This window comes from Coregonus lavaretus (genome assembly GCF_964263955.1).
Source record: "Coregonus lavaretus genome assembly, chromosome: 15".
Lineage (NCBI taxonomy): Eukaryota > Metazoa > Chordata > Actinopteri > Salmoniformes > Salmonidae > Coregonus > Coregonus lavaretus.
The window spans coordinates 35,560,182-35,577,426 of NC_140002.1; the positions used below are offsets into that span (position 1 = coordinate 35,560,182).

The 17,245-nt window shown below is 43.0% G+C and overlaps 1 protein-coding gene across 1 annotated transcript; it reads left to right on the plus strand.

Annotated features, from left to right (window-relative positions):
* The first annotated feature begins 1,695 nt into the window (after positions 1–1,695).
* On the plus strand, positions 1,696–5,178 carry LOC311142031 (dehydrogenase/reductase SDR family member 13-like). The gene is made up of 5 exons (XM_084177577.1): positions 1,696–2,164; positions 2,394–2,512; positions 3,001–3,124; positions 3,217–3,543; positions 3,721–5,178. Exons 1-5 carry the CDS (start codon positions 2,038–2,040, stop codon positions 3,978–3,980), a joined length of 957 nt encoding a protein of 318 aa, XP_084033703.1. The 5' UTR covers positions 1,696–2,037; the 3' UTR covers positions 3,981–5,178.
* The last annotated feature ends 12,067 nt before the right edge of the window (positions 5,179–17,245 follow it).

Genomic DNA, 17,245 nt, shown 5'->3' on the forward strand with positions numbered 1-17,245 from the left:
TATAATTCTCAACACCAGGTGAGATACATAATACCCTGCTGAGTTTGAGTAGCCTAGATTACAAAACCAAGGCCCACTTTTTGCTACACGTATGTAGACTCACCTGAATCCAGATTTAGGAGACAACCTCACCAGAAAGAAGGAGAAAGGGGTGATTTGCTTCAATTTTCAGAGCAGGGCACCAATTAAGGGAGTGATTTCTGGGGTCAGTGGGGAAGTTGAGGTTGAGACGATCAAGATAAATTCCTGGTGTTCGTCGGTTGGCTCATATGGTCGGTGGAAGAAAGGAGGATAGTATGTCTGTGCTACTGTTTATTGATGAGGAGTCTCTCCCTACACACATCATGATGGGTTATATTAATTATTCTGTGAGAGCATTTGTTCTCAGGGTATTGCAATGTACAAACTGTAAAGCGTTTGGACATGTGTCGAGTGTTTTTAGGAAACTGGATATGAGTGATCCTCTTGCTAAGATAGAAGAGGACAACGAATGTTGGAATTGTGGTGGGGAACATGCACGAGTACCCTGAGTGCCTTCTAAGGGTGAAAAAGGAAGAGATTGCCAGGGTAAGTGCTGTCCAGCGTGTCTCTTATGCCTAGGCGGCGAAAAGAGTGAAAGAAAGTGGGAGTGTGTTGGTCGCCATGGTGGAGGCACCACAGTCTAGTGCTGTGGGTGCAGTTCGCCAGGTGCAGGATCCAGAAACCCTCTGAGTCCTAGTGAAAAAAACATTTTGCCATTGATTGCTATGGTAATAAACACCCCTGCCGGAGTGGATAAGAATTCAAGAAAGATTGATATCATCATATCTGCATCTGAATGCTTTTTGGGATTGAAGGATTGAATTTATTTTGGGTAACAGACATATACAACAGAATGCTCAATGTGGACCCAGAGTATATCACTTAATAGTATTAATTAAAACGCTTGTATCCAAAGTGGTCCTCGATGTCACAGGCAAGGAGCTGCATGGAATACTGGCTGGAGCAGTTCCGTCCTCTCAGGTCCCTGGATCTGTGTGAATTTGAATGACTGAGATTTACTTCTTATATTTTTTTGTATTATGTTTTCCCTTTTTGGATTTACCCCTTTTTGTTTTCTGCATCCAGTAGCGGGCAGCAATCCACCTTTTCAGGCTGTAGTCAGCAATAAAAACCCACCTACGAAGAACAGGTTGTGTCAGGCACACTAAGACCAAAGATTATGGATATACTGACAAGATACATGTCTCTCCGCCCTAACAATGGGAGATGTTGTCCACAAAGCGGCACAGCGGGCTGTGTAGCACCCGCTTATCCTTTCTTTGAATTGGTGGATACATCTCATTATTGTAATCCTTTTTTAAATATTCGACGAGGGTTGTTGACGTCAACCGCCTGTATTAAATGGAGAGAGATGCTATGCTACTAGCCCTAATGCCATGAGCCATCTGGAGACAACTCCTATAAAGTTTTTTTTTTTTTTTATCAAACTTGGATGTCACGTGTCCTACTTATATCAGTACACTCATAACAATTTAAGGATTAAGTAACTTCTATTAGATCAAATAAACCTCACGTAGCAAATAAGCCATTCATTTTTTTTGTTTACCAAATTCGACACTCATTGACCTCCATTCAAAAACTCCTTGCTTGGTGGGCGAAACAAAGAAAAAACGCCACCTGCTGGAGGGAGACAGATTTTCCGCCGATTTGGGCCTCTCTCTTCCTCTTCCTTTCTGCTAAAACGCAATTGTATAGATCTCTAGAAGTAAATGGGGAAACACATCAACACCTGTTTGGTCAGAATATTTGACGGTGATCAATCGGAAGCAGGGGACGCAATTGAATAGATCTCTAGAAGTAAATGGGGAAACACATCAGGACCGGTTTGGTCAGAATATTTGACGGTGATCAATCGGAAGCGGGGAACCGGTGGGACAGGTAGGTCTTGCAGGTAGCCTAACAAAAAGCCTGCTCCGCAACTATGTTATATTCACTTGTTGCACTTCCACGAGCGGGAGATTGAGTCCGGACACCAACGACCGGGCAAAAAACATAATGTTACCTTTACTAGTTGCAGGTGGTGTTGTAGTTGCACTGTATGTTCTCCTTGTTAAAACTATTTTCAAAAGCTCCAGATTTAAAGGAAATGCAGCGATGGCAGGGAAGACTGTAATACTAACAGGTTCGTTTGTTATCCTTTAAACATGTTTGACTGCATTGTAAGCCTGATAAAATTGTTGGACATTTTCTTAAATAATACATTCATTGGTGTCATCTGTGTTGTCTGTCTCATGCAGCCTATGATATTTATCTAATTTGGGGTTTCAATCAGGTTTGTTTTGCCTCTGGAACTCCGAATTTTATTTTGTTATTTTTATGTGCCCTGAGTCAATGTCTTGTTCTCCCTATAGGTGGCAACACTGGCATTGGGAAAGCCACTGCTCTGGAGCTTGCCAGGAGGGGTGCAAGAGTAATCATGGCATGCCGCAACCAAGAGAAAGCTGAACTTGCTATAAGTGATATAAAAAGGGTACAAGAATCTTATGAAAATCAATCATTCCACATTTGTATTCGAATATTCATTAGTGAGATGTATCATTTGAACATATTGTATGCCTGTAAATATCAGACCTGGGTTCAAATACTATTTAGGGTATTTCAATTACTTTCAAAGACATTTGGAAGTAAGTATTTCGATTTTTCTATTTTGAATATTGGAATGTATTTGGAAATATACTGAGAAAGTATTTTAAAATACACAAATAAACTGATTCAAAAACACTCCCATGAATTTAACCCAAGTATTTGAAAAGAATATTAGAAATAATTCTTTGAAAATATTTTCAAATAGTAGGCTATTTATAGGAAATAAATTGAAAATATTTGATTTGGGCCACATTATTAGAAAATATTTAAATACAATAAAATACGTATTTAAATCAAAAATACTCAAATGCACATGTATTTGAACCCAGGTCTGGTAAATATAGGCCTAACAAATTGTGATTTGTATTTCAGGAGACAGGCAGCACTGATGTGGTGTACATGCAGTTGGACCTGGGGAGCCTTCAGGCAGTGCGTTCTTTCACTGAGACCTTCCTGAAGACCGAGGCTAGCCTGGATCTGCTCATTAATAATGCCGGTTAGTGGTCACGTACTTTTTACTCTTAATTGTATTCAAAAGAAAACATGAGTAGAAAAAAGCTATTGAACCATCTGTGATCTCTCCCTCAGGTCTGGTGGCGGATGGGCGCACTGCTGATGGCTTTGGTATTGAGTTTGGGGTCAACCACCTTGGCCACTTCCTGCTGACCTGTCTGTTGCTGGACCGCCTGAAGGAGGGCACTGGGGGCCGTGTAGTCACACTGGGATCCATGGCCTATCGCTGGGGCAACATCGACTTTGATGCCCTTATCACTAATAAACACCTGGGCACTGGGAGGTACAGCTGGCAGTTCTTTCACGCGTACTGCAACAGCAAACTGTGCAATGTTCTCTTCAACCACGAGCTGGCCAAGAGACTGAAGGGTACCAATGTCACTTGCTACAGTGTTCACCCAGGTTGGTCATTTCCTTCAAGATTATTATATGGTAGATCTGTCACTATGAACCACAATGAGTCCTGATACACGCTACAAGTCCTGGGATACATACTAAGGGTGTTCATTTTCCTGTGTTGGATCATTGAAAGTTCACCTGTATTATTTTTCTTATCCTATTATGTTTTCCCCCCTATAGGAGTAGTGAAAACAGAGCTATCCCGAAACTGCAGCCTGTGGCAGAGATTCATCATCGAGCCAATAGCTAGACTGTTGTTCCTGGATCCAGAATCCGGTGCCCAGACCACTCTCCACTGTGCCCTCCAGGAGGGTATCGAGCCTCTGAGTGGACGCTACTTCTTCTGCTGTGCACCGCAGGAAGTGGTTCCCAAAGGCAAAGACGACGCTGTGGCCAAGAAGTTGTGGGAAGTTAGTGAACGGCTGAGCGGTCTGTTTTAGGAAAAGGGGGCAATGTTACACACTGTGTAAAAGACTGCTTACACTGCTTTTGATTTGGTGGTTTTTAGATCTGGGGGAAAAACGCTAATTGAACACTCATCAAAATGGATCAATGTGACAAGAAACTGCTCATACATTAGCTGATCTCCTCTTTCACTACACCATGCATGTTGGTGACATCCTGTTTGTGGTGTGTCTTGTATTGACGATAATCAGTGTGCAGTAAGTGTGCCTGTGACAGTTAAAGGTCCAAAGACTTAGGAAGCTCTTGTAGAAACTGTTTGACTTATTATAATAAAAAGATTCCAAGTGATTGATTTCCTTAGGCTTTGCCTTATTGTTGCCATCACTGTAATTTCAAATAGAATAGAGCTCTCTATCGGATATGAAATGGTGACTAATTCCAGCATGTAACCAAACTAGTGATTGTATTGGGCCTATGCATGTAGTGTAATTAGACTGCATACACTACCTTGTACAACTTTGATTGAAGCTTCCGTAGTGGGCTCATGGTCTCGTGATGAGGCCTTGCCTGAGACTTCAAAATCAGTCACCCTCGGCCCCAGAGGGGGTCTAATGGTCAAGACGTTGGGTTATTTCCCGTTGGACACTACCGTGCCACAGCATTCCTTGACACCAGAGGCATTTGCTTGGGTGTGACGAAGTGGCTGGTGCACAGAAAGAACATCCTTCACACACCCGTCAACTTAATCTTTGCATGAGACTGTATATTAGCAGTCAGACCGGTCACACCGGTTTCTCAGAACAGCTCTGAACCTTGGCCTTGTTGTCTCCAAGTGCTCTCATCACTTAAAAACTACTCAACAATGTGGTTTAAGCAACTGCTGCAACAGGGCCTGCCTTTGTCTGCTTGGATGGGTGAGCTGGGAGGGCCTTGTCAAATGTTTTCACTGTCAGTCATTCTATCAACTATTGCCTACGACCACAACTGTATTCTGTTGACTGTGCCTAAGGCACATACAGAGTTGGGTAAAAAGGCGTTGTTTTGATGCAAATAACTGTTGTCTGTTCAATGTTTACATTTATGTTTTTAAACTGTAGTGTTTTGTGTTTTATGTTGTAAAAATGTGTTTTAAACTTTGCTGCTATTTTGGCCAAGTCTCTCTTGAAAAAAATATTTTAAATCTCAATGAGACTAACCTGGAAAAATAAAGGTTAAATAAATCAAATCGAAAGGTAAAATAAGATTATCTTCTGTGAGGCATGCTTACCCCAAAGTATAATAACACAACTGAAAAACACTAGATTGATTTAATTTGAACCAAAATTACAATTTAAAAATCCTATTTGTGACGACTGAATGTATGGACATGCAATATCATAAATGGACACTAGAGGATAGTGTTGAATCTCGTAGTAGGCATTTTCACCATAAAGGATGAAGAAAAAATATTGTTTACTTCTTGGAGGAGGAAACCGCACAGACATGCTGGCTGGAAAACACTTCGTGTAAGTGATGATTGGGACTGGTCTGCATCTTTAGAAAGTACAAACTAAAACTAATTAGCGTAATATGTTGTTTAAATTCAGCTCATCTTTTTTTTTTTTTTTTTAGTTTTCACGACGTTGTGTCCAGTGTGCGTACCTTTTAGTAGCTTTGGGACATTCCTGATGATGTGTCCCAAAGCTAACCTTTTAGCAAGCTGGCTGGCAAGCGTGCCTTGCTTGATGCTGAAGGAAACCTGCGTGACTGATGGTAGAGGTAGAAGCTCATTTATTTTATAGCTATCATCCAGCGCCCTAAAAGTTGACCATCCAATCACAGTAGCTAGAGCCATTTATGTCTACTCAATGTATAAACATGGGAACTTGGAATTTGGCTTGTAAGTGTTCCAGGATGTTTGTCCATAGTAGACTGTTGACTGTCGTGTCAGAGTCAAACATGAAAGTGGGTTCTCACTCTGCATCCTACCATTCCACTAGTTCTCTCATCTGGCCTAAAGGACTGCTGTGAGGTGACGATGCAGTGCCTTAACCAGCTCTGGTCTGTGACACTGGCCTGCTGTGCCCGGATACTGGCCTGCTGTGCCGGGAAAGAGACCCAAGCATCCCTGGAGAGGAAGCCCAATGCAGACAGCAGAGTATCATCTGTGCTTTGGAAGCTCAGCCTGGATGACTTTCCAGAGGATGGTGAGAGGCTAATAAAGGACTCCAGAGAAGGACTATCCAGAGAAGAAGACAGGAATGATGAGACATTGTTTGGCGTGTCTCCTGTCTCTCACCCAGGGCAGAAGGAAGTCACACAGGCTTTTTGTGAAGGAGGGTTTGGCCTCTCGTTTGGCCTCTCTAAGGCAGGTGTGTGAGGAGGCCCGTAGACAGGGTGTGCAGATCCAGGGGGTTAGTACGAAGGACTTAAACAAGATGTGCTCAGGAGGGGTCCACCAGGGTTTCATGGGAGTGTATGCTATGACAGCCTCACACATATGCTGAAGGTATTGTACCTCTCCCAATGCATTTTAGCCTGGTCATGCACTGGTCAGCTTACTTTCAGAATCTCACTGTTTGGCTTCAGTATTTTATGAGAGTATGAGAGCTTTAAAAAAAAAAAAAAATTGTCTTTAGTGTTAGCTCTTTTGACCTATATGGAGCCAACTTTAAACCTCAACTTTTAGGAGTTATTGATTTTTCATAGTCCTCACTAGCTGATGACTAGGGTCTGTTCTGTGCCGGTAAAGGTGGCACAAGGCTAGCAGCTTATTGGCACAGTGGGAGCTAAACCAGAGAACTCTCATGTTCCTGTCATGACATTTTCCAATTTCCAGATGACCAAACCTACACTTCTGCTGATGGGTAAGTGTTTCCTGTTCTCCTCTCTGTGTGTGTGTGTGTGTCCATGGATCGTGCGTGTGTTTTAATTGCTTTGCACTTTCCTAAGTCCACCCTGCTGTGTCCTCACTCAGGTGGTGAAAGGTAAGGCTTGTCCCGGGAGCTGCGTCTGCATTGAGGCCCTGCTAACCATCGCACCTCACAGAGACCTGCACCCTGGCCTGGTGTCGAATCCCTCAATGTGTTTGTGGCTACAGGTACAGTATACCACTAGTCCCTCTGCATTCATTGTCTCTGAAAAATAAGAGAGATGGAATACTTAATATACTGAACCAAAATATAAATGCAACATGCAACAATTTCAAAGATTTTACTGAGTTACAGTTCATATAAGGAAATCAGTCAATTTAAATAAATACATTTGGCCTTAATCAATGGATTTCACATGACTTGGCTGGGGTGCAGCCATTTGTGGGCGTGAAGAAGCTGGATGTGGAGATCCTGGGCTGGCGTGGTTACACATGGTCTGTGGTTGTGAGGCCGGTTGGACTTACTGCTAAATTCTCTAAAATGACGTTGGCGGCAGCTTATGGTAGAGAAATGAACATTCAATTCTCTGGCAACAGCTCTGGTGGACATTCCTGCAGTCAGCATGCCAATTGCACGCTCCCTCAAAACTTGAGACATCTGTGGCATTGTGTTGTGTGACAAAATTGCACATTTTAAAGTGGCCTTTTATTGTCCCCAGCACAAGGTGCACCTGTCTAATGATCATGCTGTTTAATCAGCTTCTTGATATGCCACACCTGTCAGGTGGATGGATTATCTTGGCAAAGGAGAAACGCTCACTAACAGGGATGTAAACACATTTGTGCACAGAATTTGAGAGTAATAAGCTTTTTGTGCGTATGGAACATTTCAGGTCATGAAACGTGGGACCAACACTTATATTTTTATTTTTGTTCAGTGTGAATAATCCATCCCATTTCTTCCTCTCCTCCCCTCTGTGTTCTCCAGGCATCCTGCTGCACTTACTCCTGTCGTCCTGTAGAGATGGCCATCGATGACCGACTAGACTACACAACTCAAGGTGTTTACTTTGGACTCCCTCCCAGGCACTCCTCCCAGGGCTTAATGACTGGATTTACTGCATCAATTAGCCATCAGGGTCTCTGAGAGTCTAGAGGCCTGGCTGGCTGATTGATTGTTCTCTGGCAGCTGATGTGCCCTCGCCGTGCTGTTCTGCACTGCTCTGGACCTTCATGCTAACTGCATGTCTGAATGTAAACAGTACAATGTAATTCAATTCAATAAAACATTGTGTACTCAAAGTTATTATTGGATTCTTTCTATCTTTCTAATGTTTAGTCTCTTGAGATGTTAAGACTTTTGCACATGTGCATGTTGAATCCATAAAAAGTGTTTATGAGAATGTAGTGCCTGGCAAAATAGCTACTTTTGTGCTATTATCAGAAAGGGTCAGGGGATTAGGTTCAGCTAAATTGATTGTCAATGCTGGTTTTGAGTAGGAAGGGAGGGGAGGGGGGGGGGGTCAGTGACTGTTTAAAATTGATCATGGGAACAAGCGGCTGCTATTGATAGGCAACATTTGCCCTTTGATGACTGTCGCTCTGAGTTTAACCTGGGGACTCATTTATCATTCATGTGCACACATGAATATGTGTGTGTGTGTACTGTATATAGTTTGTGAACATTATCACATCTTCAGCATTTACCAAAAGTTTCATTTTTAGGATTTGTTCTTTTGCTTTTGCCTCAGACCGTTCATATACATATGCGTGTCTTAATAGATTGGCAAATATTTATCGATTCTTGTTACAATCTGAACCTGTAGTTACAAGGATTGCATAGTTACATCCATTGAAAAAAATAGAATTTGTGGCAATGTAATCTCCACTAAGAAGTAAATACTTGCCTACAACATAGAACAGCGCAGTAGTAGTGGCTCTATAACCAGGCCTGTTTGTTCTTTCCCAGTGTGCTGCAGTGCTTGACCATGAATTGGCCTGACGTACTTGATTACTAGTTATGGAAAACAGGAGGCATTGTCTCTCTTAGCCCTACAGTTTTGATAAGCTCTACATACTCATCAACATGCACACAGTTAATTGGTGTTGATTGCTTTTGGCATGTTCAATAGTTATCGATCGAGGGGAAGAGGAGTCCTTCAGCTGACTGCTCGCCTGGAGCTGACACTATTCTGGGGTTGAGTCAAATGTCTAGTTGACATCTGGCAGTGAATTTCACAAGGTCACTGCTCTCCTAGGGTTTGCTTCTAGGACATTGGGATATTATGAAGTGGTAACTAATCCACATGCATAAGAAAGTAAACCGTTAACAGCACATTTTGTTTGGGTATAAAGGGAAATGTACTGCGTTGGTTGCTGCTATTCCCTCCACTGTGAGTTATATAGTTCCAGGTTGACGCTTATTGTCATGAGTCTTACCCTGGAGGCAGAACTGAGCGCTTAAGCTGCAAAGTCAAAATTGTCTGTATCGTAAAAATTCATGAAAACAAAAAGTAGCTTTTTGGTATTAATTTAAGGTGGCTTAGGCATTAGCGTTAGCAGTGTGGTTAAGGTTACGGTTAGGTTTAAAATCCGATTTTATGACTTAGTGGCTGTGCCAGCTAGTGGCTGTGCCAGGAATGGCTTCCCATTCCGTGTCCCTACCAAGATGGTATCCCTACCAATCTGGCCTTTGTGATTTAGTGGGTTGTCAGTAAGGTGTTCTGAGCATAGTATAAGCTTAGAATCTGGCACTGATGATGTATGTGTTATATTGTATAACACTTGATCAGGTCATTAACAAAGACACTAATTGATAAGGAGAGGATCCTAAAGTGTTTGAACACTGTCTTATGTCTTAGCAGGCTTTGTGCCTGTCTGCGGGTCCTGTGCTGATATGAGATGTGCATTGTCTCGGGGGGTCGCTCTGAACACTCGGGGAGCGGTCACCTGCTGTTTCGGCTGAGCTTGCACTCTCATGCAGAGGCACCAAGCAGCTCTACCTATTAAAATGTAAATTCCCTGTGCACTCAGTGGGGCCAGACTGTGGTGGAGGAGGGAGAGGGAGAGGGGATCTGCTCAAGGGTTTCGGGATGTGTCAGCTTGTCCCCTTCACTTCACATGTTAATCACAAACAGACAGGCCCATATGTCTGCTGCCACCGACCTGGAGGAGATGTGTGGAGCAGAAAAAAGCAATTAGAAAAAATGTAGCCGCTTATGATTTGTAATTTTAAATGATCAGAGATATTATACATTGTAACTGCAATTTCTCAGAATTACCCAGAGGGGTGTACTACAAAGCAGGGTCAAGTTATCCAGCTAACTTTGATAATCAACCAGAAATACATTTATTTTCTGGTTCATAAAGAAAGCTAAACTTAGTTATTTGTTTTTGGTTGTTGAGTTAAGTAGACCATGACCATTTCAAGCATATCTTTCTAAAAAATAAAAAGTTATTTCAGAATATCTAGGCAAGTTAGCAGGCTAACTCCTTGATCCTGTTTGTAGAATACCCTCTTTAAAGATGTTACAGTACTATTCAGGTTTTGACTTGGGTTTATATGAAGGAATTTAAATTGTAATCCCATTTCCTCTGTGGCTGTAGGCCCATGTAGTGGCCCATGTAGTCGTCATGGCAGTTGTTATTAACAGTGATCAATGTCTCCAAAAGTTATTCTGTAAATGTTTGTGCTAACCATACATCTGCTGTGCACTCTGAAATACACATACTCATCATGTTCTGAAGAATAATGGTTGATCACACAATCAAATAGGGGGAGTTTGTTGTGGGGTAGTGGAGGGGATTTTATAGCTTTTTGAACCCAGGGTTCAAATATCATCATTACAGCTTCTCTCTTTGCACTTGTCAACAAATACTGTTATTATTTCTGATTGGAAATACCACAAGGAATCTTTTAAAAGCACTGAAGCTCTCTGAACTGCAATTGTGCAAAACAACATTTGGAAAAGAGCGGCAATGGAGTACATAATATATTTTTTTTACCAAAGCTTGGCACACAATTATTTTATTCTCAATAACATGGGCATCTGAGCCACAGCAATTTGAGGTGGAATGAAATGGTCAGCGGTTCACAAAATGAGGTTGCTCTCTAAATGCCCTGCATTTATAGTAATCTTACACTGAAATGACTCTTTTAGAAAATGAGCTTTGTGGATTGCAAGGGGCACTTCACCAAGGCAGTAGTATTGGTCAGACATTTGATTCCTTCATCAGTTGCTCTTGCAAAGTTGATGACATTTAAGTATTGATGCAAAAATCGCTTTGATTTAGCACACAATAACAACAAGAGTTTGTAGGACAAAGCCCTCTAAAATGAACTGGTGTGTTGTGTTCTACTGAGAGTATGAGGTGACGGTAGCAGGATGAGACTGTAGTGAGCAATTACTGTAGGGTCCTCCAGTTCCCTATTAGAGCATGGGCTGCTCTACACTACAGTCAGTCTCACTGCGGCCTCCCCTCTCATCATGACGGAACCCTAAGTGGCCCTCCTTGCTGTTGTTTGATTGTATTCAAAGGGTTGGTTGGCTACGCTACATTCTCCAGTTGGGAGACAGACATCTCTTGTGCTCCTCTCAAGGTGCAGCATTTGGATGGTTTTAGTGTAACCTAAGTTCAACCTTTTGTCAATGTACCCATGTTTTGCTCAATCAAACCCTTGTTGGAATATGTATTCAATTCCTTAAGAGTCTATTGACGCACCCGTGCGTCAATCTAAGTAGCATAATAAGAAAAATCCCCATCAAAATCTGTCAGTTTAACTAGAGATTTTTTTTGCATGGGCTGCGTCTCAATCCGCCGCATCCACCTATGTTGGCCTTCCGCATCTGCCGTGGAAGGTGGCCGAGCTACAGCGGTGCTGGTCAGATCATGAGACATCCCGAAAATCGGTCTTCTCACAAAAACATATGTAGCGTCCGAACGGTTTGGCCTACAAACTAATGTGACCACTCTATGGAAAGATGAGACTTTCACGAACACGGGACTCGTCTGAAGGTAACCCAAACAAATGAATGGAAGTATGGAGGTAGTTTTGTGGCAACAAAAATAAGGGGTTAAATATGTGTCCAAAAAACTAAAATATTTCCTGAGCTTTCTTATATCTCATAGATATAGGACAGACAATTCAAAACCTTATTCCTTATGATTTATATTTTGACTGTCTTTTTGACCATTTATGGATGTGTTATTCAATGCGTTTCTATGCGCTATAGTATTAAAGACCAAATTCAATATTACTATTTTTTATATACCTAAAGGGGTCCTAAAATTCCAAATCAAATAGTTAAATGATCCATGGTATGACCATCTTAAAACAATTCCATATCTTAGCTTAGTACCCCCTTCACACACACACACACTTTTAGAGGTATTAATGCCGCGTTCACGTGCTAGTCGGAACTCTGAAATTTCCGACTTGCTAACTGGTTGTAGTTATACATGTGCCGCGTTCAACCATTTAGCAACATGGACATTTCTGAGTTTCCTAGTTCTGACTAGCACGTGAACACGGCATAAATGCCAAAAACCCACAACCCACATTAAATATGGATTTGTCTAGCTCCCACTGACCCCTCCTGGACTGTCCCAGCCATGAGGTTGCCCAGGCTTGCCTGTCTGGTGTTGGTGTTAGAAAATGTAGATGTAGCCGGAGGGCAGGCCAGTGCAGGCCCACAGAGGATTATGGTGATATGAAAATGACAATGTAAATGCAGGTTTAAGCGTTCTTTCCGCTGCTTGTTTAAATACTAAGTGGGGCTCTTGTGGTCATGGCAGTCAAGAGCAGCGCACCAGGCTTCATTCATGCTGTCTGGCTCTGCATTTCAATTGATGCCCCCAGAATAGGAAGTACCTGGACACACATGGAACCCTGGCCTCTGTGACAAAGCTCTGTCTCACTAGGGCCAGCAGAGGTAGAAAGGTCAGTGTCACACATCAGATAATTCATTTTCAGCACTGGGGAGAACATAGACTTACTGTGTCTGACAAAGTCACAATGATCCCTCTCTCAACATTATGGAGGTTTTTGAATTCATACAGTGGTTATTTGTTGCAACAGGATCATAGCTATACAGTGGGGGAAAAAGTATTTAGTCAGCCACCAATTGTGCAAGTTCTCCCACTTAAAAAGATGAGAGAGGCCTGTAATTTTCATCATAGGTACACGTCAACTATGACAGACAAATTGAGAATTTTTTTCTCCAGAAAATCACATTGTAGGATTTTTTATGAATTTATTTGCAAATTATGGTGGAAAATAAGTATTTGGTCACCTACAAACAAGCAAGATTTCTGGCTCTCACAGACCTGTAACTTCTTCTTTGAGAGGCTCCTCTGTCCTCCACTCGTTACCTGTATTAATGGCACCTGTTTTAACTTGTTATCAGTATAAAAGACACCTGTCCACAACCTCAAACAGTCACACTCCAAATTCCACTATGGCCAAGACCAAAGGGCTGTCAAAGGACACCAGAAACAAAATTGTAGACCTGCACCAGGCTGGGAAGACTGAATCTGCAATAGGTAAGCAGCTTGGTTTGAAGAAATCAACTGTGGGAGCAATTATTAGGAAATGGAAGACATACAATCCCACTGATAATCTCCCTCGATCTGGGGCTCCACGCAAGATCTCACCCCGTGGGGTCAAAATGATCACAAGAACGGTGAGCAAAAATCCCAGAACCACACGGGGGGACCTAGTGAATGACCTGCAGAGAGCTGGGACCAAAGTAACAAAGCCTACCATCAGTAACACACTACGCCGCCAGGGACTCAAATCCTGCAGTGCCAGACGTGTCCCCTGCTTAAGCCAGTACATGTCCAGGCCCGTCTGAAGTTTGCTAGAGTGCATTTGGATGAGTCAGAAGAGGATTGGGAGAATGTCATATGGTCAGATGAAACCAAAATATAACTTTTTGGTAAAAACTCAACTCGTCGTGTTTGGAGGACAAAGAATGCTGAGTTGCATCCAAAGAACACCATACCTACTGTGAAGCATGGGGGTGGAAACATCATGCTTTGGGGCTGTTTTTCTGCAAAGGGACCAGGACGACTGATCCGTGTAAAGGAAAGAATGAATGGGGCCATGTATCGTGAGATTTTGAGTGAAACCTCCTTCCATCAGCAAGGGCATTGAAGATGAAACGTGGCTGGGTCTTTCAGCATGACAATGATCCCAAACACACCGCCCGGGCAACGAAGGAGTGGCTTCGTAAGAAGCATTTCAAGGTCCTGGAGTGGCCTAGCCAGTCTCCAGATCTCAACCCCATAGAAAATCTTTGGAGGGAGTTGAAAGTCCGTTTTGCCCAGCGACAGCCCCAAAACATCAATGCTCTAGAGGAGATCTGCATGGAGGAATGGGCCAAAATACCAGCAACAGTGTGTGAAAACCTTGTGAAGACTTACAGAAAACGTTTGACCTGTGTCATTGCCAACAAAGGGTATATAACAAAGTATTGAGAAACTTTTGTTATTGACCAAATACTTATTTTCCACCATAATTTGCAAATAAATTCATAAAAAATCCTACAATGTGATTTTCTGGATTTTCTTTTCTCATTTTGTCTGTCATAGTTGACGTGTACCTATGATGAAAATTACATTACTCTCTCATCTTTTTAAGTGGGAGAACTTGCACAATTGGTGGCTGACTAAATACTTTTTTCCCCCACGGTATATGTTTTCTATGGGCATAGTTATTTTTCTTTCTTAACCATGTTACATATTTCTATTATCCATGTGATTTAGTAAACATTTGGTCTTTACTGTGTTTTGGTATGTCTGCTAAAAGTCTAGTGTGTTACCCGTTAGGCTACCTCTCCCCCACCAGGCTCACCCTAACAGATGGAGACAGCCTCTGTAATTCTGAGTCCAGCCCCACTATTCTCACATAAGGGTGTCACTTCCACCTTGGCTGATTGCCACTTTCTCTCAGTCGACGAGGAGTTCAATATAAGGTAGAAAAGGTCATAAGCCAGTTTTTATCCCTACTTCTCCCTCTCCCAAATGACTTGTCTGCCTCTGAGGAGAATGAGAAGGGACAGGGCTGGCCGGATGGGGATGGGGGAGTGGGGGAGAGAATCCTCTGGACGGTGGAGAGGAATGCCAAAGAGGGAGTGACATGTGGGAGAGGAGCGGGGGGAGTGGCTGAGTTCTGAAATAGATGAGTCTTGAACAAGTGATAATGAATGAGTGGGAGCACAGCAGAGGGGATGTGAGAGGAACAGAGGTAGAGGAGACCGCTAAAGGACTGGACACAGAGGGGAATGGGGGGGATGAAGGACAGCATCAAGAGTCTTGTCAGAATTGGTGTCTGTGTCCAATGCACCCAAGGCCAATAGGAAGACATCCCCTGAACATATCTGATATTACAGGGCCAAGACTGATCACTTTTAGACTGTCTATGAATAGCATGCTTCTGTACGTCATTGAGAACAGGTGTGTAGAGTGAGAGCCAGCAGGTGGTGCTCTAAGTCAGTACTCCAGGGTGTCTGTCTGTCTGTCTGTCTCCACGCATCATGAAGGACACCTCTGACACTTAATCCAGCTCCATGCACCAGTGGTTGGCTGCTTAGTGGGGTTATGGAACGGGACGGTTCACAATTAAACTAAAACGGGCTCCACTCGCAATCCAACGGAGACCACGACAGGGCAATTAACCCGCTAATACAGTAGGCCATTAGACCTCCCTCTCTGTGCCGGGAGCCCCAGGGCACGGGCCTGGCATGGGACTGGGGGATATTAGAAGAGATGGTTTAATGTAATGACCCATTCTATGATTTTTAGTGCAGAGAATGATTTGTAGTGCTGTGTAAGGTTCTACAGTATGTAGGTCTATCTCATGATCCAGCTTTACTCCTCAGTGCAATGCAGTCTTGTTTCCTTGCAAAGCTTGGATCATTTCTTTGTTGTGTACAGTGGGGATCCCTATTTGAATGAACTGTGAGTGTAGACATTTGTTGCAAAAATGATAGTTGAATCAATGTCAATAGGCTAAGACTGGGTACTCGTCAGCATGCGCATTAGTTACTATGAGAGAGCATGAGAGAATTTTCTTGATTAATGTTCTTCAGCCATTCCCCTCTATTGATCTCACTGTATGGTGGTTTAGGTAGGGCTATGTGGCCTCCTTTTTTCTCACTCAACTAGTAGAGAGAATAAATATTTACTAACTGTCTGTTTTCCCCCTGCACTTCATGTGAGATTTAACTCTGTTTTATCAGCTCTGACGGTTTAGCCAGGGGCTTCTTTCATTTTCTGCTTTTGTGTTTTTAGCTGAGATTGACAGGCCGTTCTCTCTCCCGCCCCGGAGCGGAGCGCAGCTCTGTTCTATTAATCTGTTTAATATGCCAGGGAAACAGTGGAGCGGGAGAACTGGCAGCTCGCTAATGGAATCTGGGCAGGTTAGAGCGGCCTTGCATATCAGACAACGCAGCGGCACAAGGTGGAGGCCAAATGAATGGCTTGCTATGCACCGGTGTCGCATCGCCCTGGGAGACGGAGGGGGTCATGTCTCGCTCCTCACCCTGCATTCTGACCCTCACACTGGTGACCTTACCTCATAAAGACTCCATTCTGTAGGACAGTTACCTCCATTCTGTAGGACAGTTACCTCCATTCTGTAGGAGAGTTACCTCCGTTCTGTAGGACAGTTACCTTCATTCTCTAGGAGAGTTACCTCCATTCTGTTGGAGAGTTACCTCCATTCTGTCTGAGACTTACCTCCACTGTCTACCTGTATGGATTGGCTGTGTACTGAAACTATACTGAACAAAAATATAAACCCAAAGATTTTACTGAGTTACAGTCAATTGAAAAAAATAATGATGCCCTAATGTATGGATTTCACGACTGGGAATACAGATATGCAACTGTTGGTTACAGATACCTTTAAAAAAAAGTAGGGGTGTGGATCAGAAGACCAGTCAGTATCTGGTGTGACCATCATTCAACACATCTCCTTCGCATAGAGTTGATTGTGGCCTGTGGAATATTGTCCCACTCCTCTTCAATGGCTGTGCGAAGTTGCTGGATATTGGCGGGAACTGGAACACACAGTCGTACACGTTGATCCAGAGCATCCCAAACATGCTCAATGGGTGACATGTATGGTGAGTATGCAGGCCATGGAAGAATTGGGACATGTTCAGCTTCCAGGAATTGTGTACAGATCCTTGCGACATGGGGCCGTGCATTATCATGCTGAAACATGAGGTGATGGCGGCGGATGAATGGCATAACAATGGGCCTCAGGATCTCATCACAGTATCTGTGTGCATTCAAATTGCCATCGATAAAATGCAATTGTGTTCATTGTCTGTAGCTTATGCCTACCCATACCATAACCCCACCGCCACCATGGGGCACTCTGTTCACAACGTTGACATCAGCAAACCGCTCGCCCACGTGATGCCATACACGTCTGCGGTT